Raw genomic sequence first — 21,901 nt, 5'->3', positions numbered from 1 at the left:
GTTCTATTAACAAAAGGTTTCAAGTACTTTACAAATACGAGATTTGTGTAATGGGGACTGAGGAGGAAGATTGAGCCAAGTTATTGCCAATGATGACAAAGCAGAGATATTGCACTTGTTTCAGGTTCCTCTCCATGCCAAAAACACATGACCTTGAACAGCTCTTTGTGACCTCTTTATGACTCAGTTCCTACAGCTTTCAAATGGGGGCAATGATGTTACTCACCTCCCTACTTCACAGAGATGTTGCAAAAAATAATATTTGTAATATGCTGTGAGTTCTCAGATGAAAGATGGAAGTTAACATATAATGAAACATTATTACCATTTATCATCACACAAGCTAAATGGGCCAGACAAGTAAGCATCAGCATCCCCACGGTCCTGGCAGAGAAACCGGTCCTGCCATTACTTCCATTGAACATCTATTCTAGACGCTCACAGAGGTTGAGAACTGCTCAGAGCAACAGGCATGCTCCTAAGATAATCAAAAGCAAACCAAGATGCCGCATCAGCAGAGGTAGCTAAGTATTGATCTTTTTTACTTTCCGTTCCCATTCTTATTTGGGAGAGAATATTTGAGGAAAAATCAGTTCAGGGAGAGAATCAGAGAACGAACGAAGGAACTTTTCCTCTTGGACATTCCCCTCAATTCTAAGGTATCAATATATGTGTATAATTTATAGCCCCAGGATGGGCTGTGGGAGCCCTTGTCTGTGCCGTTGCTCTCTGTCTCCTTTGTTAATAATACTGTATTTATCTAGGCCAGCGTAAAACTCCTATCTTTGTGAGGGTTTCCTGGCCTAACTCTCTACTTGAACTTCCTCTGTCACTCTTGTGTAATTAGCATATTACACGGAATTTATATTTTGGTGTTGGTCTTATTTCTTAATGGACTTAACTTTTTGGGGGCATAATTTATTAAATCTGTATTCTTCATGTGTTACAGATCTGGGTATACTGAAGTTAATCAAACTCGTGTTAAATGAATTAGTGAATGGAATCCTTCAGGAAAATGTCAAGATTAGAATGTAGACCACACCAAATCCTCATCTGCCACTCTTACTAAGCCACATCATAACCTGTGAGGCATGCAGAGTATAGAATAGAAATATCGAACAGGCACAATTAAGGAAAGAGAGGCTGAATTCAAGAATACCTTTTCAAACAAGGTTCCAAAGAGAAATAGAAGACTAACTTAGAAAGTTCAAGAAAACTGTCTACATAAATACAGTACTACGTAGAAGGACCGAGTTGCTTTGGCACCTGATTCCTATAATATGAGCGCACAGGCTGATCAGGAACAATAGGGATATTTATGGAGTTCAGTTTGCCTTCCATGTTATTGCCACTCTGTGCACTAAGCTCAGACTCAGACCTGGCATTCAGGACCTCCATGCATGGCGTTGGTCCATATGTCCCTGCCACATGTCACTCCCCTCTTCTTCCTTCGTGCACCCCGTGCTGCAGTGGGGCTGATGGACTTGCTCTCAGCATGACCATGTGTTTCTCCCTCTGATGACTTCCTTGCTTCACATGCTCTTTCCTGCGGCCTCTCTCTTTGTTTGAGCCTCAGCATCTCCACCTGTTGAAGTCTTTTTTGACTCTTTCCAAGGCCTTTCTCAAAATGCTTCCTTCACAAAGAGCCTTTTCTGGTCATAGAAATGCAAACCTCTTTGCAGAGCACTTTGGATGTGCCAAATAAACGTGTAGAAGAGGTATTAGTCCAGTAACTAGGATCATGGATTGGGAGAGCTGCATTGACTAGGTCCGAATACTCAATGGTTTGAATGTAGGCGAATTACTTAATATCTGCACCGTGTTTCCTTGTCTGTCAAATAAGAATGATCAGAATAGTATCAACCACAGAGGCTTTTGTCAGGACTGCGTGCAACAGTGAGTATAAACTGTTTAGAGTTGTGCCTCGTATCTGGAAGTGTTCGGTAAACGTTCTCCTTGCTTTCCCTCACAACCTCCCCCTGTTTCTGGATATGCTCACGTTTGTAGACCAAAAGCACTAAATGAGGGTGAGTGCTGTCCATAAGTAGTGTTGCCATAGATCGAATCTAGATGTTTTACCAATAGAACTCCCAAGGAGCCTGAAGAAACTCTCTCACTATTGGAGTCCTCAGCTCTACTGAACCAGGTTGTGGAAAATAATTTTCCATGGACACCTGATTTTTATAAAAGCTTTTAATGTTCATAGGGACTTACATATTTTCCTTTTCAAGTTTGGCTTAAATATTGTAACAGCATGACCTGATTTATTTGATGGGGTAAGTTTGTGTACAGTTTCTTCTCTAGCTGTTAATCAGTTACACACTCATCTCAGTCTCACAATGGTGCATGAGTTACCAAGGGTATTCAGGAACCCAGCCAAAAGAAAACAGTGCAAATATTGCCAGTGATAAACAGGAGAATGAATTGCTTCTCTCTCACCTGGCCAGGAGCACTGATACAGTTTCGCCACGTCACATACTAACACTCCTCAACCTCCATCAGTTGAGATGAAATTTGGAATATGCATGTTTTATATTTTTTTCTGTACTGAATATATAATTACTGCCTAGTAAGGCTGTTAAATGTTCAGTTAGGTTTTTTGAGTTATAATTTTTTATTGAGGTATGATTTTAAATTTTATTATATCTTTTCATTGAGATATAAATCACATTTCATAAAATTCACCCTTTTAAAGTATACATTTCAGCGAGGTTTAGTATATTCACAAATTTGTGAAGCCATCAGTAGTTCTAGAACATTTTTATTGCGCCCCTGAAAAGAAACCCTGCACTTCTTATATTTTGACCTTGTGATAAAATGTTAATTTTATTTTCATTTATTTGGTTAAATTGTGCTAGCAAATGTTTGAAACCAAGAGAACTATATATATGTATTCACACACACACACACATATAAACATACATACATATATATTTTGTAATTACTATTACAATGGGTTTACTTAGCTTACTTTTTATGTTTATCTTATACTTTACTATTTGCTCAAGGTTTTACACATACAACGTACTCACACATACATACACACACACGCACACATTGATCCTGGTCACATTAGGGCTGTTTGGGTCAGGTTGGAGATATCATTGCCAATGTAGCTTGAGGGAGAGACAGTGGACATGGTGAAGGTAAAAATAACTATCTTTTGTTGAACACCTATTATTTCCCAGGCACTCTTTCTTAAAAATCTCTTTTAGGACATATGCTCGATTATCATCATCTTTATGTTACATGTGAGCAAATAGAGGCTAATGGAGTTTGCATAACTCGTTATATCCCAAGGTAGCACAACGACCACCTAGTACAGTCCAAATTTGAACTCAGGCCTTCCGACTTTAGTGCATATGACCTTAACCACTGTGTGCTACCACCTACTGTTCAGTTGCACATTTAGTTTAACAATCCTAACAGCACTTGATCGCTGCCGTACCATGTACCTTCACAAAGATCTCACTCCATTCTCTCAACAGTCCCGGTGGGTGGTGCCAGAGAAGAAGAGCCAGTTCCTATAGTTAAATGGTCACATAGCAAGGCCAGTGCAGACAAGCAGCTGGAATCCAGATATTTTGCCGGAGCTAGGGTAGGGATGTGTTTCTCTACACCACGCTGGGACTTCTAACATTATCTTAGGCTTCTGTTCCAGCTCTTATAGTAACAATCCACTTTCTATCATATTTGTTTGGAAGTGTGAATCCCTACATCAACACGAGGACAGCAAATATGACTTAACATTTTTAGGTGGTCCCTGTGCTCAGGCAATGTTTATTGAATAAATGTGTAAACAAATTAAAAAAGAGTCTGACCATGTAGTCATTTGAATATTTTAGTTCTAGACTTTGTTAAGTGTTGGAATATCAGTATTTTAGTCAAAGGAGACTACCTAGACTAGTTTGATGTTACCTTTGTTCGTTTTCTACATGTGTTTCAGAAAAGTAAACTTAATTTCACATACACTTTAAATAGAATGTTTTTTGCATATACCAGGAAATGTGATTACAGATACCTTTTGAAGAGAATAAGTGATAATCTGTACCTTTTGTAAGCAAACTGAATGAGAGTACTATTAGAAACCTATGGATCGAAGCCTTCATTCTTCAGAGAAAATCTGCAGCTCTGTGCCCTTCCTCTCAACCCAATTCCTTAGGTCCTCTGAATAAAGCAGTGACCTGGGAGTTCTTGCACCCGCTCCTCGCTCCTGAGAAGGGTCCTGCCAACTCTGTATTGTCCTGTTGGATTTGCAGTCAGAAGTCTGAGGCTGGCAGGCACTGGGCAGGCAATGAGTTCTTTCCCTGCAAGTTGGGCACAAAAAGATCGGCATGGGAGCAGCCTCCTTTGAGACAGCTGCTCTGAGAGGACGCAGTAAGCAGGGAGCAGCCAGAAATTCCTCCTAGCAGAGGGTGACTTGTGGGAGGAGTTCAGTTTGCCAAGTATTGTCGTTTGTTGAGAGAAGGTGTGTGCTCAAGGAGGAGTTTTAACCTGGAGGATCATTAACTCTTCTAGTCAGCTGAGGAGGTGCGGTGGCTCAGTGGCTCGGCGAGTTGGAGTTCATCCTGGAAGCATCTGCCCGGCAAGGTCAGGGAGGAGGTGTGGAATAACTTTTTCATGGGACACTTTGAGAAGGGCCAGCACGCTCTGCTCAATGAAGGAGAAGAGAATGAGATGGTAAGATTCTAGCCACATTCCCTTCTTCCCATCCCACTCCTCAGCCTGCGAGACACACACACACACACACACACACACACACACACACACACACACCCCACACATACACATACACAGACTTCTCTGCAATTTCACTCTGGTATTACATGAGAAAAGGTCATGTTTAAGAAATCTCTCTATCCTGTAAATATAACCTCTGACAGCAGAAATTTGCTAGAATGAAAATATTGTATTTATCTTGTCAATAATGTTTTCTTTTTAAAGAAAACAGAGAGGGAGAGAAGCACCGTGCCACGTTAGGATTCTTGTTTGAGCCTCAGTGGTATAGCCAGTTCTGTTCAAAACACCTAACAATTTTAGGAAGTCCCTAACGTGAGTAGCAGTGTATTCCCTGGTAGGAAGAAGCAGACATGCTGCTAGGTCTTCAGCCTTCTCTTCTGACATGTCTTGTTCACTGAGTCTGCTGGACAGGGAAGACATGCAGTATTAACAATTATCAGCCTATACACATTTCTGTTTTCTTCTAGAATTTTACTTGTGTGGCTTCCTCATTATAGAGATTGGTTACAGAACACTTTCGGTAGTTTGTTATCTCCTTTATTTTAGATGCACTCCTATCTCGAGGACTATAGGAAAATCCAAGATGACTCATGCTCAGGATGAATTTAAAACTGTATTTCTCAATTACAATGTAATCGAGAGAGTCAGAAATGTGTACTTCTGTTTAATAAGGTCTTTCTGCTAATTGTGTAAGCATAGTCTTTTATGCCAGTAATGATGTAATTAAAATGTTAAAATGTGATGCTCTCATTCAATAATAACATTTTGTCTTCCTGGAATTAATATGTAAATAACAAACCTGAAAGATATTTACTTAAAATGTTTTTCTTGGTTAATTGCTTTAGCCCTGACTATGAAATTCTTTGTTCCTAAACTGGTCTTTCAAGTCTAATCTGCTTACCTGTTCCTATAGCAACAACATTTTTTGGACTTTCAAGAGTAGATCCCTTCTGCTATCAAAGCTGAAAGAATTATAAAGAAGTGAAAGGCACATTAATTGAGGTGCCTTTCTTAACCATATCCTTTACTTCATTCAGATTTGACTGCCAAATGAATTGTCTTTAGCCCCTCCACAAATGTCACCAGAAATGACTTGCTAGCCCACATTGGATATCGTCTTTGTTTCTTTAAAGAGTTTTCTTTAGGAAGTGAATATTTCATTACTCTTGATATTAAGTTGAAAAGTTTATCTTCATCTTGAATACTCTTCACCAGAAGGCAGAGGCTGCCTCCTCTGAAACATTTTTTTTCTCTCTCTCTCATTTAGAAATATACTCGCTCTTTTTCAGTACACCCCTTTCTGCTCTTGGACAATTTGTCTTTCAAGTGTCAATAAGAACCATTTATTTTCCAGAAGACATTCATGGTTGTAGGGAAACTGTTACCTCTTCCCTAGCGTACATATTCCACCAAAGCAATTCACTAACAGTTCATCTTCAGAACGGCACCATCAGATGCATGAGGAAGTCCACCTAGTTTTGTAGGCAGCTGGAAGCCCAGTTAGGAGAGGGCTTTTACTATGGAAAGGGACTCTGTGTTTTCTGGTGGGCAGTCATTTGGCCAGTAGTCTCAGCAGAGGTGCAGCAATTAGTATGCACTCCTGAGCTCTCCATCCTCTTGTGCCTACAGAAACCTGGCCACCTGCCTGTTGCTGTGTCTGACATTCTGTTCTTTTTTAACTCACTCCTCCATCCCTTGCCCAGAGCAGTAAACTTTAAAAATTATCAAACTATATATATACATATATTCTACATATTTTGTAGTGATTTTTAGTATACACAGCATTTTCTTGGCCACTAGCTAATTTAGTTTTCATCACAACCCTATGAGGTAGATGCTGTGATTCTTACTTTAAAGATGAGGAAATTGATGCACACAGAATTTTCCGAAGGTTGCATCAACCAGTAAGTCCAGGCGCTGAGGTACCACACAGTGGTGTTTAGGTTGATAGCTCTTTTGTCTCTGGACCTGAGCGTAGCCCACTGATACCTCTTCCAGTTCTTCCAGAGAACATTGCACCCATAAGAGAACACGTTCCCTTCCTTCAAAAAACAAAGCTAAGGAGAACGTCAACATCCGGTCTTCTCATATTCCTCCGGATCTGTTCTGTTATAGATAATTTGAGTTTCTATTTTCTTCAAGATAATTTGAGTATCTTAAATAAGCCTGTTTCCTCTGACTTCCAGGTCTAGAAATGTGTCACACCAAAGTGTTTAGGCTTGTGCTTTATAATATACTTTACTTGAAACTTTGCAAATGTAATTTCTCTTGTGGTAGAAATTACTTAAAATTTCAAGAGAAAACAACATTCTAGGGTTTAGACCTCGTGTCAAATAAGAAGAATATTCTGAGGGCTAAAGGTGCCTGGGATTATCTTCCATTTTAGAGTTAAAAAACCAAAAACAATCTGGGTGCGGTGGCTAATGCCTGTAATTCCAGCACTTTGGGAGACCAAGGCAGGCGGATCACGAGGTCAAGAGATCGAGATCATCCCGGCCAACATGGTGAAACCCCATCTCTACTAAAAATACAAAAATTAGCTGGGCAGGCTGGTGCGCACCTGTAGTCCCAGCTACTTGGGAGGCTGAGGCAGGAGAATGGCTCGAACCCGGGAGGCGGAGGTTGCAGTGAGCCAAGATTGCGCCACTGCACTCCAGCCTGGTGACAGAGAGAGACGCTGTCTCAAAAATAAGTAGATAAAAATAAATAAATACATACATAATAATAATAATAAACAAAAGCAAACAGGAGCTAAAAAGCAACCCTAGGTGACCTGAAAGTAGTATCTTTAAGTGCAAAATGAGACAGGGGCCAAAGGAAGAAAGAGGCTTTTGGAGGGAGAAGGAAGGAAAGGTGAGAAAGTGCCCTTTGGGGAATGTTCACCTAAATGACTGCCTCAGAAAGGCTTTGAGGAGGAAACTCCTGGAGAGCACTGGGACAGGACAGGAGGCCTGGCTCTCACCGGCCTTGGTGCTTACCTGCTCTAGCCTCGGTTTTTATACCTGTAAAATAGGACTGGTCCTTCTTACCCCTACCAGACTCACAGAGCTCTCATGAAGATCAGTGGGGATAATCCATATGAACATGTTTTGAGAAGTATACAGTTCTGGCGAAGTGTGAGCTGCTATTATCTAAATAAAGGTAGAAAGAGCCAGGGCCTTAGCAGTTAACCAATTGAATAAATAGTACCCCATAAAAATGAGGTCATCTCTTGCCATTCAGTTATACCAAAAGGAATATGTACTTTTTTTTTTTTTTCTTTTTCTTAGACAGAGTCTTGCCCTGTTGTCAGGCTGGAGTGCAGTGGCGTGATCTCAGCTCACTGCAACCTCTGCCTTCCGGGTTCAAGTGATTCTCCTGCCTCAGTAGCTGGGGCTGCAGGTGCATGCCACCACGCCCAGCTAATTTTTGTATTTTTAGTAGAGACAGGGATTCACCATGTTGGCCAGGATGGTCTCGATCTCTTGACCTTGTGATCCACCTGCCTTGGCCTCCCAAAGTACTGGGATTATGGGCATGAGCCACTGCACCTGGCCAAGAATGTGTACTTTTATTCATAGGCCATAGAGACTACTTATAAATGGAGAGGAGCTGGATTATTTTCTACTTACCTTGTGCATACTTTGGGAAAACACCAACCTTTCAGCTTCTTTGTTTGTGAAGTGTATGAGAATGGGTGGGAGCACAAACCTCGTTGAGTCGTGACGTTTTTTATTTCTATTTTGAAGGAATTTAGAACCATTTTCTTATACCATGACTGAGCAAAGGTATCATATGGCTTAATTGATTCTAACATTACTCTTTAGTTGCACCTTAACACAATCAATCTTTTGGGGAAGTGTTTTGTTCCAGTGAGACTTAAAAATTAATGTCCCCTGATATTTTTCCCTAGGCCTTAACAAATAAGACCAAAAAAAAAAAAAAAAAACCCTTTGAATTCTTTTCTGATTATAAAGGTAACATGTGTTTATTGTAAAATATTGCAATGACAAATAAGGATCTAAATAATGAAGTAAATATGCTTCATGAGTTTACCACCAGACATGTCAATAAGAAATGCAGGCCGGGCGCCGTGGCTCACGCCTGTAATCCCGGCACTTTGGGAAGCTGAGGTGTGCAGATTGCTTGAGCCCAGGAGTTTCAGACCAGCCTGGGCAACATAGTGAAACCCTGTCTACAAAAATACAAAAAAAAGTGTCTGGGCGTGGTGATATGCACCTGTAGTCCCAGCTCCTTGAGAGGCTCAGAGGGGAGGCTTGCTTTGGTCCAGGAGGTTGAGGCTGCAGTGAGCTGAGATCGTATCACTGCAGTCCAGCCTGGGGGATAAAGTGAGACTCTGTCTCAAAACAAACAAACAAACAAACAAAAACATAAAATTCATCACTTTCTATTTTGCTCTATCTTCATACTTATCTATGCTTTTGAGATTATTTGCATCTAATTTATCTGTGTCATGGAAATACGAGGTAGTGGTATTACACAGCATGGTGCAACTGTATTTCTTTCCATTTCTTCCCAACTCCTAACTCAGTGACATTACATTAGTAGCTTGAAATAAATAAGGTTGGTGATATTTATGCCACAGGAATCTGTAAATACTACAACGGGACTTCTACCCTGGCCCACCTGAAGGCCAGCTGTTAAATATTTACCAGGACATCACTGAACATATTATTGCCTCATAATCTCCCTTTTCCCCCCTACATGTGAAAAAACAATGTGAATATTGTTTTTGGATATCATCCGTTTGTTTGCATCATGGCAAAACAAAATTATTGTATTGATTTAAAATTTATATTCTTAAAAAATACATACACATACTTGGAAATATGTATTTTTTAATGTTAGTTTTTTTTCAGAGAGAGGGTCTCTGTCTGGGTTGGAGTGCAGTGGTGTGATCGTAGCTCACCACACCCTCAATCTCCCAGGCACAGGTGATCCTCCCACATCAGCCTCCTGAGTAGCTAGGACCACGGGCACATGCCACAATGCCTGGTTAATTTTCTAGTATTTTATGTAGAGATGGGGTTTCACCATGTTGCCCAGGCTGCTCTCAAACTCCTGGACCCAAGAGATCCACCAGCCTTGTCCTCCCAGAGTGCTAGAATTATAAGAGTGAGCCTCCACACCTGGTCAATATGTATTTTTTAACAAAAATGGAGTGATTCTATCTCTACTTTAAAAAGAAGAACTAGCCTTTCCATTATACCTACAAATGCCTTATGGAGATATATATATATATTTGATAATTAGAGTGTCACATAACTATTTCAATGTTCAAGTTGTGTTTGGATGAATTATACTGTATCAGCAGGTTTCCCATGTTGCACGTGTATTATGTCTAATTTTTTGTTTTTTTGGCTGTGATGAGCAAATTTGTACTTAGGCTTTTATTTGTTTTTCAGATTATTTCCTTAAGATAGGGCCTAGAATTATTATTACTGCCTTAAAGGGGGCATGCATTTTCAATTTGGATTAACACATCATGCCCAATTACCCTTCAGAAGTTGTAGTTGTACCCATTTATAATCAGACCAGCAGTCTTTTTTGAGAATACTTGCTTTCTCCTCCATTCATGCCAACATTGAAAATTATCAGTCTTTTTAACTTTGGCTCATTCAGTATACAAAATTGATATTCTGTGGCTGTATTATTTTTACATTTCCTTGATTTGAAGTTGAACACATCTTTATATGTTTATTGGCATTTATATGTTTTCAACTAGAATCTCTTAATTTTGTAACTGATATCGTACCAACCGGTAGTGGGTAACTAAAAACTAGTAGTGGAAAAGCACGATAAACTCTTTTTGGACTTCCGTGTCATTTTGGAGAACCTAGCAACGGACACGTAATGTGGCAGCAGGGTGGTGTGTGGTCGCTGCCACATTGGAAGTCCTGTCATGCCTTCAGCAGGAGCTAGGAACATTTTTTTCCACCAATTATTCGGCTCACTTTGATAGCTGATGTTCGTCTTTTCTTCTCTAACACCCGGGAGCAAAAGCACCTCCCCCACCTCAATAGCCACTTGTTTATTATGCTCCATGAGCACCTCCGAGGCAGTTGCCAATGTTAACTAGTGAACCCACAGATCTCATAGTGGGGGAATTGTGTTCAGGCTGAGACATTTTGTCGTTTGAAATGTTCAGGAAGCTGGGCCACTGGCCAAGTCTAGTGTCTTTATTCTCGATTCATTGCTGCAGAACTCCCATGAAGTCAACTCATCTTCGATATAAATTTTAGAGGAGTGAAATTTAATTGCTTCTTGAAGACAGTGACCCTGCTCATTTCACATTTTCTTGGCTTCTCCTTTCCCCTTCCCATTACACTCAGAATTTAACACAGCGCCTGGCACAAAAACTCAGGGCATGATAGCATAATTGCAAGCTCCATTAACTGCAATTTTGCATTCTGAGAACAGGGAGGCAGCAGGGCTCAAAAGTAGGAGTGGTTTGAGTAATTTAAAAATAAACCTAAAAAATGTTATGTTATTTATTTGGAGTGGTTAATGGTCAATAGTCTCAGGATTTTATCAGTTAGTTCCTCTCTCCCCCAAGAATAAAAAAACTTATTCTTCCGAGTTAATTAGCCATACTATACTATTTTTCTATGAGATACTTTATCTTTTCATCCATTCATGTATAAATTCAACAAATATTTAAGAAACTTCTACTTTTTGCCAGGAGTCCTCTGTGCTAACTAAGGAGGAATTTGAAAGAATAGCAAATAGCTTCTGTTTTCAAGGAGCTCACAATCGAGTGGCAGTGCTGAGTACATAATTTGCAGGACCCAGTGCAAAGTGAAAATGAGGTGTCCCTTGTTCAACAATTATTAAGAATTTCAGGATGGTGATAGCAGAGCATTAAGCCAAGGGTAGGGCCCTTCTGAGTGTAGGGCCCTGTGTGACTGCACAGGTTGTGTGCCCATGAGGTTGTCCCTGCAAGTTGGGGACCCAGGGGTACAAATACAATGAAAGTGTGATATAACAGGTATCATTTTGAGAGCTATGCATACAGAGCTGTGGGAACACAGAAGAAGGAAAAATTCAGTCAAAGAAAACTTCAAGGGGAAAGATGACATTTCATTTCCCTGGAGGTGGGAGTAAGATTTTGGAAGAACTTCATAAGACATTCTAATGAATATCCTTTCCAATGATTCTCCAATATTGATCTGTAGAATCAGGTAGGGGAATACACACAAAATAGATTCCTAGGTCCCATTCTAGACCTATTAAATTAGAATCTTTGATGGTGGAGCTGGACTTGGTCAGAATGATTGTGATGCCAGCCTGGCTGACACAATGTGGAAGCCCCTGGGAGTTTTGAAGCAGGGAGTAATATGGTAGGATGCTTTAAAGGATGTTACATCATGGAGTGAGCAAAGTTGGTTGGAAGAGAGACCAGTGAGGAGGTACTTGAAATAGTCCAGGTGAGAGGAATAGGACTAAACTGTATAGCCTTGTCAGAGAGGATGCTGAGTAAAAAGTGGATTTAATAGATATTTAGATGATAGAATGAAGAAGACTTCATAATCCAAAGACTGGGAGGTAAGAAAGAAGAGGTAACAGGATGAGTAGTTATTAAGGATGTCTCTAAGGTTCTTAGCTTGTCCAATTAGGAAAGATGATAATGCCATTTAATCCCCAAAAGAAAAGTAGGAACAAGTTGAGAGTAGGGATGGCAATAGTAAGAGCAAATACTTAAATGGCGATTGATTTGAGCCAAGTTCTGGACTAAGAACTTTACACATAGTAATGTATTTAATCCTCTCAGCAACCCACTAAGGAATTATCATCTCTCTTTTATGAATATGAAAATTTAGGCATAGGGAGATGAAATGACATTACCAGGTTCATTTGGCAAAGTAAGTGGCAGGCTATGGCTTAAGTCCTTGCCTTAAATAATGGTTTGTGCCCTATTGTTTTTGTTAAATTTTGGATGTGCTACTTTAGTTGTTGATGGTAGAAAAAACATCAGGGTGTAATCGAAAGAAATGTAACATTAGGAGGCTGGAGACCAGCATTGTTGTGTTGGTTCTAACATGATTTATTCTTACAACCCTAGAGCACTTCACCTCTCTTTAACATTGGCCTGTTTACAAGGTGGAGATAATGTTACTCAAACACCAGGGTTTCAGTCTAGGTCCTGCTGCTGCCTGCAGAGAAAGCCAATCAGTGAGACAGCAAGTATTGCCAGGGAAGATGGCTTTTATTTGGGTGCTGCAGCTGAGGAGATGGCACTTCAGTCTCAAATCCATCTCCTGACTGACTACAATTGGGGTTTATGTAGCAGGAAAGGAATGTGACTACATTGGGTAAACAGGAATCAGGGAAGGGTAAGGAAATCATGAGGGATGAGGGACCTGGTTTCTCACTGCCTGAATGTGACGATCTGGTGAGTTTCAGTTCCTTGATACTATTCAGGAGTCCTGAGGGTGGGTTTCCTGAGGGAGGGCCAAATGTAAGTTTTAATCTCAAGACCTGGGTCAATTTTAGTATTTTTATTTTAAAAGACTGTAAAGATCACTTCTATGGGACAATTGGGCCAGTTTCAATAATAATTCCATAGTGGATTGAACCAGGGCTCAATACAGATGATTTCTTGACCCCAAGACACACACACACACACACACACACGCACAATTTAAACATTTTTAAAACAGATAAAACCGCTGTGAAACATCTTAAGAAATTTAAGTAATACTCAATTTCTTTTCAAAGTGCTGTGAGTTTTTTAGTCAATGAAAGAAAAAAACATATCTGGAAACATTATATCAATGGGAACTGGAAATTTATGGCAGTTGTGTCAATTACTCATAAAGAAAGAAATAAGGAGTAAATCTATTGGCCAATAATTAACTAATGCTGAACCGTATAGGGTCTTCAGGCCCATGGAAGACAGAGCACAGGAACTTGAGTTGGCACTTTGGGGAGGGAGTTGGTCATTTGCTGATGGATCCAGAAGAGATTCATTTTGGGTGCCCATTTCAAGGCTTTGTAAAGACTAGACAGATTAGGTTGACTTGACTAATTGGCCCATAGCTATTTCTGAGTGCCCTTGATATAAACCTTGGTAAGCTGCCTGAAACCACAGGCTGGGTAGAGTTGAAAGGCAGCTCAGAACACCATCTCCTCAACTTTTCCCTCAGCCTAAGGCTATTCTTATGGACAATGAGTACAGCTGTACCTGAAATGATCCCTCAGAAAAAGAATAGAGAGGAGGCCCAAATGTCCTGAATGCTTTCCAGAGAAATACAATGTTCCCAGGCCAGGACACTCTGATTTCAGTGGGTACACACGCAGGGCCCTGGCTGAAACTGTAATCACTTCAGCATTTCCAGAATCTGTTGCCTTCTTTGGGGAACTATGGCTGAAGGATTTTGAAACTCTGGTACTCGAGTTTCAGAATCAGTACTTAGAAGATAATATTGTGAAAAATGATTAATGTTTTGAAGCCAGTTCTAAAACAATACTATCCAAGAATTAAGTTTGGTAGATGGAGAGATCTGAGACTGTATCATATTTCATGTTTATATTTAACATGTTCCATTGACTTTATTTGATATATTTCTGATGAGATGAATTGAAACATGTGCGCATGTATTACAAGAGTTTCTCTCTTCTCTCCTGACTCAAGTGAGTTGTTAACCTCAATCTTACAAAAGGAGGCACTGAGAAACCATATAATTTACCCAAATCTGGCATCTAAGAAGCAGCAAAAACAGAACTTAAGCATAGGCAGATTGACTTCAAACCTTCTGCTCATAACTCAGTGTACTTTATGCTTTTGATGTAGCCTGTTATTACTAGTACAAGTACTAGTACTGCTACATAAGCCCCACACAGTACTCATTAGTTTAGCAGTTATTTTATACTTTGGGCTTATTTTGAACTTGTGAGAAACAACACCTCCAGGTCTCTTTTTGTACAAGTCTTAAATCTCTGATCTTTTGGGCATAGATGTGATTAGGATCACAGGTGTTGAAATCAAAACATCTGGATACACCTTCAGTTTTTAGTCATCTATGCATGCCTGTATTGCAGAAGTGGTCTCTCTTTGTGCTCCTGCTCCTCTCCCAGTGGTATCCTCCTGGGCTTATGACTCTGCTAGGCTTGTAGTAGAGGTAGATAAGGTTATCTGTTGCACTTGTCCAGACTTAGTCTTAGCCAATCCCTTTGTATCTTAGCTTCAGGGAGTAGTGCTTTCTCAATATTCGTATTCTCCCTCTCTGTGGCAGCCAAATCTGTCTTATACTTGTAGTTTTCTTAGGTAAGACTTTCTTCTCCTCCACTAGCTATTAATTGCATTTGATTTTAATGTAGAATCCTGGTTTCAGAATAGTCAATGGTAAAAGTTTTTGCCTTTAACCTTCATCCAGCCTCAATTGATTTTTGCTTGTGTCCTGGCAGATGGTTTCTTACATAGAAGTAATTGGCTTTTGCCAATTACTATCTCATTCCAGAAGTTTAAATAGTAGGAGAGAAGAGTCCAGAGAAGTAAGAGGGAATTTGAGCCTGTCTCCTGGAGCCATTAGTCGCCTCTTTCAGACCTGTGTTGCCAAAGGGAGCTCTCTCTGATGTCCTCCTCTGCCCCTAGTCTGTCTGATGAGCACCAACTGGTGCTGGGGAAGAAGAGTTTCTGAGTGAATGCCAGCCTCTTTCTGAGTCTCAGACTTTTAGATATTCAAGCTAAACTGGTGCTGTAGTCCAAACTTGGCCTTTATAAATTTGTTAAAATTTTAGCTAATTTCTTCTTATCACTTATATGGCCAACATCACTTTCTCTCATGAGCTGCAAAAGGTAAAAACATTGTTTTAACCTGTTTCTTTTTGGAAGAACTTGTTCTTTGGAATTTGGTTTACTTGATTGCCTTGAAACCTTAGCTATCTGATGGGTTCAAGAAAATTTATGACTTTGTGGGTTATCTCAATTTTTTCCTGGTTGTTAGGGTGTGATGTTCTTTGTAGCATTCTACATTCAGAAGCAAAAATCCTCAAGAAAGACCTTTTAAAATCAGATAAACTATGTGTTAATGACTGTCCTAACCAGTTGGTTAAGAGTATATGATGCTGGTTTGGCAAGATTTGTTTAGTGTTGCTTACTTACTCTTAGTGATTTCTGCATTCTTTTCCATGCGCCCATTTGCCAATGGGGTTGTTTGTTTCTTGTAAAAGTTCAAGTTCCTTATAGTTTCTGGATATTAGACCTTTGTCAGATAGATTGCAGAAATTTTCACTCAATCTGTAAATTGTCTGTTCACTCTGATGATAGTTTCTTTTGTTGTGCAGAAGCTCTTTAGCTTAATTAGTTCCCATTTATGAATTTTTGCTTTTGTTACAATTGCTTTTGAAGTTTTTGTCATGAAATCTTTGCCTGTACCTATATTTTGAATGGTATTGCCTAGATTTTCTTCTAGGATTTTTATAGTTTTGGGTTTTACGTTTAAGTCTTTAATCCACACTGAGTTAATTTTTGTATAAGCTATAAGAACAGGGTCCAGTTTCAATTTTCTGCATATGGCTAGCCAGTTTTCGCAGCACCATTTATTAAATAGGGAATCCCTTCCCCATTGCTTGTTTTTGTCAGGTTTGTCAAAGATCAGGTGGACATAGATGTGTGGTGTACTTTCTGAGATCTCTATTCTGTTTCATTGGTCTATGTATCTGTTTTTATACCAGTACCATGCTGTTTTGGTTACTGTAGACTTGTAGTATAGTTTGAAGTCAGGTAACCTGATGCCTCCAGCTTTGTTCTTTTTGCTTAGGATTGTCTTGGCTATGTGGACTCTTTTTTTTTTTGGTACCATATGAATTTTAAAGTAGTTTTTTCTAATTCTATGAAGAATGTCAATGGCAGTTTAATGGGAATAGCATTGAATCTATAAATTACTTTGGGCAGTATGGGTATTTTCACGATATTGATTCTTCCTATCCATGAGCATGGAATGTTTTTCCATTTGTTTGTGTCCTCTCTTATTTCCTTGAGCAGAGTTTTGTAATTTCTCCTTGAAGAGATTCTTCACTTCCCTTGTTAGCTGTATTCTTAAATATTTTATTCTCTTTGTATCAATTGTGAATGGGAGTTTGTGATTTGGCTTTCTGCTTGTCTATTGTTGGTGTATAGGAATGCTTTTGATTTTTGTACATTGATTTTGCATCCTGAGACTTTGCTGAAGTTGCTTATTAGGTTAAGAAGCTTTTGGGCTGAGATGATGGGGTTTTCTAGGTATAGGATCATGCCATCTGCAAGCAGACACAGTTTACTTCCTCTTTTCCTATTTGAATACCCTTTATTTCTTTTTCTTGCCTGATTGCCATGGACAGAACTTCCAAGCTGGGTTTTATTGTTATACTTCACAGGGAGCCCTCTCTCTGATAACTCTAGGATTACACATCCCCAGGTACCACTTCAGTGGAAAAAAGAACTTGCCTTTCTTTCAGTAGTCTTAGCCAAATACTCTTTCTTCTCACTGGCTCAGACTGGATCATTTTTGCTTTCTAAATTTATTTGTGTGGCCGTCAGAATGCCAAACTTGTCATCACAAGCTCTCTCCTGGAGTTGGGGTCAGAGTCAACTCTGCATGAAGCACCACAGCTGCAAATAGCAAGGGGTGTGGTTTGCCAGAAGAATATTGGGGTATTGGATACTGTTACTTGGAGTGAGAAAAATGGGGTGGGGTAGGCCAAACAAACAAACAAACAAACAGAATTTCCAGTCTGATGGTCAATATATAATCGGTGAACTAACTGAAAAAACAGTGTGTAAAGTTTTCAGGTCCCTGAAGGTGATTTTTTTTTTTGTCAGAGATAATATCTCTGTGAAGTAGTCTGTGAGTGGGTTAATAATCTGTAAGAAATAATCACAGATAAATGATCTGCGAGCAGGTTAATAATCTGTGAGAAATAATCACAGATAAGTAATCTGTGAGCAGATAATATCTTTGTAAAATAATTGTGAGCAGGTAGAAAAAGGCTTTTCAAAAAACATATTATTTATTTTTCTGATTTTAAAAGTGAAACATGTTCAATGAATAAAATGTATAAAAGATAGAAAATTATAATGTAAAAGAAAAACCACAATGATGCCGTCACCCACGGCAAATACCATTAGTATTTTGCTTGATATATTTACCTTCCAGTCTTATTTTGTTTTTGTTTGTGTTCTACCTTTTTTCAATTAAATTTAACATCATACTGCATGATTCTGTGTTGTTTCTCTTCATATATAATTATGTATATTTCCCTCATGTTATTAAAATCGTAATAAACATTCTTTTAATGGCTATATAATAGTATTTAATAATTGCCCTACTGATATACATTGATTGCCTTCTATTTGGCATTACTAGTAATATTGCAGTGAACATTTCTGTGTATAAATCTTGTCTTGTGTTTTGTATAAGCTAGAAGGGTTTTTTGTTGTTATTGTTGTTTTCGTTTTTTTTTTTTTTTTTTTGGCAGAGAGCCTTAGTGACCTAAAATCCTACCCTTTGGAGGTCTACACATTTGTGAGGCCAGTTTGGCTTTCAATACTCCTCTCAGGAGTAAAGATCTAAGGTGGAGCTCGTCTCTTCATTAGTGGCTCAGATGTCATGAGGGATGTGGTTGTGATGCGTAGAATTGCCACATTTGCCGTTCACCATCACAGAGAAGTATGAGGAAGAACTATGTGACAGACAAGTCCTGAAGCTTCTCTTTGTTCAGGAAATCTCCAAGAAAGGCAGTATGTTATTTAAAGGATCAATTCTGACCAAGCAGAACATGTTATAGGGTGAATAGGCTCCAGCAACAAACTGCGGGACTTCATATTTCATTTCAGAAATTTCCCATGTACCTTCTCCCTGCTGTTCCTACCCTATGAGGAATAAATAAAAGTGAAAATTCCTATTACCTTGGTGTCAGATTCTATCTTCTATGGCCACAATTGTAGTACTTGTTCTTTAATAAAGGCTTGATTGTGGAGGCTTTCAACCTTGTGGGGAGATAAATCCAATTATCTTCCTTCTGAACTTTTATACAAGGTCTCAGTGCAGGAAAAAAATTAATTTTGAGCTTTAACAACATTGAAATATTGCCCACAGAGTGTCCATGTGTAAAGTAAGTGGCCAACTGAAAATAGCAAAAATATATGCAAATATGCCTAATAATAATAATAGTTAACATTTATTGACTAATTACTAAGTCCTATACCCATCGCTAAGTGTTTTCGTGTGATACTTTATTTTCAATTCACAATAACCCCATTAAGTAGGCACTATCACTACAGGTGCAAAGACTAAATGTTTCTGTTGTGTTCCATGTGAGCAGGTATATGCAAACCCATCTCCAAAGGCTCAGGGTGCTGAGAGGCTAAAGAAAGAAGCTGACAAATCCGGTTTCTCAGAAAGAAATATTTAATAGGGACTTAGGCACAGAAGCGATGTCTTAGGCAGCTGCGAGATGGTGGATTCTTGAGCCCTCCAGAAAGTATTTATCCAGCCAGCTTTTAGGGTAGAGCATGTACCTTGTCTCAGACCCTTTTGTGAAACGCATGGCCACTAGGGAAGTTAAATGAGCATCTTTATGAGAAATTGTCCATGCCGCAGGCATAGTTTCTTGACCTTGCTGCAGGAACGCCTCGGTAGATAGGAGTCAAACTGGCCACTGTGGTGGTTTCGCTTCAAGATGGTGTTACTCTTGCCATGAACAGGTTGTGTTCCTGCATGTCGTTTCTCGATGGCAGGGGTCTGCAAACTATGGTTCATGGGGAAATATGACCCACTGACTGTTTTTGTAAAATTTCGTTGAAAAATAGCCACCTATGGCTGGGCACGATGGCTCATGGCTGTAATCCCAGCACTTTGGGAGGCGGATCACCTGAGGTTGGGAGTTCCAGACTAGCCTGACCAACATGGAGAAACCCCGTCTCTACTAAAATTACAAAATTAGCTGGGCGTGGTGGTGCATGCCTGTAATCACAGCTACTTAGGAGGCTGAGGCAGGAGAATCACTTGAACCTGGCAGGCGGAGGAGGCGTTGCTCCGGCCTGGGACACAAGACTGAAACTCCATCTCAAAAAAAAAAAAAAAAAAAAAGGAAGGAAAAAGAAAAAGAAAGAAGGAAAAATAGCCACCTACATTTGTTTGCATATTGCTTCTGCCTGCTTTTGCAGCAGATCAGAGTAGTTGTGAGAGACAATATGGCCCACAAAGCTTAAAATATTTTCTATCTGGCACTTTACAGAAAATATGGATTCCTGCTCCATTTCCTTTTTGGTCTCATATTGTTAATATTGTTATTATTATTATTAACCTTTCCTTTATTGCCACTAGTAAAATGTTACTTATTAGAATTGTCCAAGAGCTTTCATCCACAAGCACTGAAAGGGCCTGGGCTGAGTGGCATTTCAGGATTTGCACAGGCTGTCAGTGAAGTCAGTAGATATTTACAAGCTGCTATGGCCCTGTTTAAAGCCTAGGTTTGTTTTTTTTTTTAATGTGTGGATTCTTCTATTAACAATTAATTTTGTGTGATGAGCTTTCCCTTGCCTGCCTTCTGTTTTTTCCATCTCTAAATAGATGGAGAGCTGTAGAATCTGTCTGATTTGGTTACTCACCTGTCTTCATTTTGAGGTCATATGGACCCTTACCTAACCAGTATAAACATTTTTGTCCAGACCTGTAAGAAGTTTCACTTGCTGGAAATAGTGCAGCCATTTATAACCAAGAGCCAGTGGATCCTTAGGCTTTCAAAAGTGTTGAATTTCAGATATAAAAAATCACTTGGAGATACCTACTCCAGCTCATTTATTTCTTAAAAAAGATATTTGGAGATCCACATGCATTTGTAAGAAATAATACAGGGAGATTCGGAGTACCCTTTACCCAGTTTCCCCCATTGGCAATGTCTTGCAAAACTACATACAATATCACAATCAGGACAGTGACACTGATACAGTCAAGACACAGAATGTTTCCATCATCACCAGGAAACTTCATTTTGTTTTTTTATAGCGACGTCTCTTTCCTTCCCACCTGTATCTCCTCCTTAAGTCCCAATAACCATCTACTTTCTATTTCTATAATTTTGTTGTTTCAAGAATGTTGCATAAATGTAATTGTACAGTATGTAACCTTTAACGTTGGCTTTTTTTTTTTTTTTTTTTTTGGCCCAGCATAATCCTTTGGAAATTGATCTGGGTTGTTTTGTGTATGGATAGTTTGTTCCTTTTCATTCCTGAGTAGTATTCCATGGTGCTGTGGTTGATTTAACCATTCACTAATTGCAGGACATCTTCTCGGCTGTTTCCAGGTGTGGTTTACAGATGTTTTCTCTCATTCAGTGGTTTTTCTTTTCCTCTTCTCAGTAGGCTCTTTCACAAAGCAAAGTTTTAATTTTGTCAATTAAAGCAAAGTCCAATTTGCCAATTTGTCAATTTTTCCTTTTATGGATAACACTTTTCATGTCTTTTGCCGCTAAGATGTTTTCAAGTCTAGGAACTCTTTGCCAGCCATACATCCTGAGATTTTCTCCAACATTTTTTCTTAAAGTTTTATGTTTTATATTTAAATGTGTGATCCATTACGAGTTAATATTTCTGTAAGATATCAGACTTGCGTTGAGGGTATTTTTACCTATGGATATCCAATTGCTTGATCACCATTTGTTGAAAAGTCTATTTTTTCTTGCTTTTGCATATGTGTCAAAAATCAGTTGGGTGTATCTGTGTATGTCTGTTTCTCAGTTTTCTCTTCTACTCCATTACTCTATGTGCCAATGCCATATAGTCTGGATTATGGTATAGTTATGTGGTAAGTATTGAAATCAGATGGACTGATTGTTTTCACTTCGTTATTTTTCCAGATTGTCTGAGCTATTATAGTTTATTGACTTTTTAATATAAATTTCAGGATTATCCTGTTTATATACAGAAAAATCTTACTGGGATTTTGATAGGTATTGCATTGAATCTGGATATCAATTTGACAAAAATTAAAATCTTTGCTATGTTGAGCTTTCCAAACCATAAACATGGGATCTCTCTCTGTTTGTTTAGATCTTCCTTCATTTTTTTCATAAGCTTTTTATAGTTTTTGGCATATAAGTTCTGTAGGTGTTTTGTTAAATTTACATGTATTTCATTTCTTTTGAGTGATTGTAGTCATATTTTAAATTTCAGTACCTA

The 21,901-nt window shown here is 39.0% G+C and overlaps 1 protein-coding gene and 1 long non-coding RNA gene across 2 annotated transcripts in view; one reads left to right on the top strand and one right to left on the bottom strand.

The window, feature by feature from the left end:
- Positions 1–3,827: 3,827 nt before the first annotated feature.
- On the bottom strand, positions 3,828–5,997 carry LOC111544372. Its single transcript, XR_002732130.1, has 3 exons — positions 5,905–5,997; positions 5,642–5,702; positions 3,828–5,140 (listed from the first exon to the last, which is right to left on the bottom strand). It is a non-coding gene; the product is annotated as an uncharacterized LOC111544372 (long non-coding RNA).
- Positions 4,523–21,901, top strand: part of ATP13A4 (ATPase 13A4) — a 157,967-nt gene continuing 140,588 nt past the window's right edge. Inside the window, exon 1 of the mRNA XM_023214899.2 lies at positions 4,523–4,680. Within this exon, the coding sequence (XP_023070667.1) occupies positions 4,621–4,680 (60 nt within the window). The 5' untranslated portion in view covers positions 4,523–4,620. The remainder of the gene's footprint in view (positions 4,681–21,901) is intronic.

The sequence above is a fragment of the Piliocolobus tephrosceles genome, chromosome 2 (assembly GCF_002776525.5).
Source record: "Piliocolobus tephrosceles isolate RC106 chromosome 2, ASM277652v3, whole genome shotgun sequence".
Lineage (NCBI taxonomy): Eukaryota > Metazoa > Chordata > Mammalia > Primates > Cercopithecidae > Piliocolobus > Piliocolobus tephrosceles.
The sequence above is the reverse complement of the archived record's forward strand: the minus strand, read 5'-3'. Positions and strand labels throughout refer to the sequence as shown.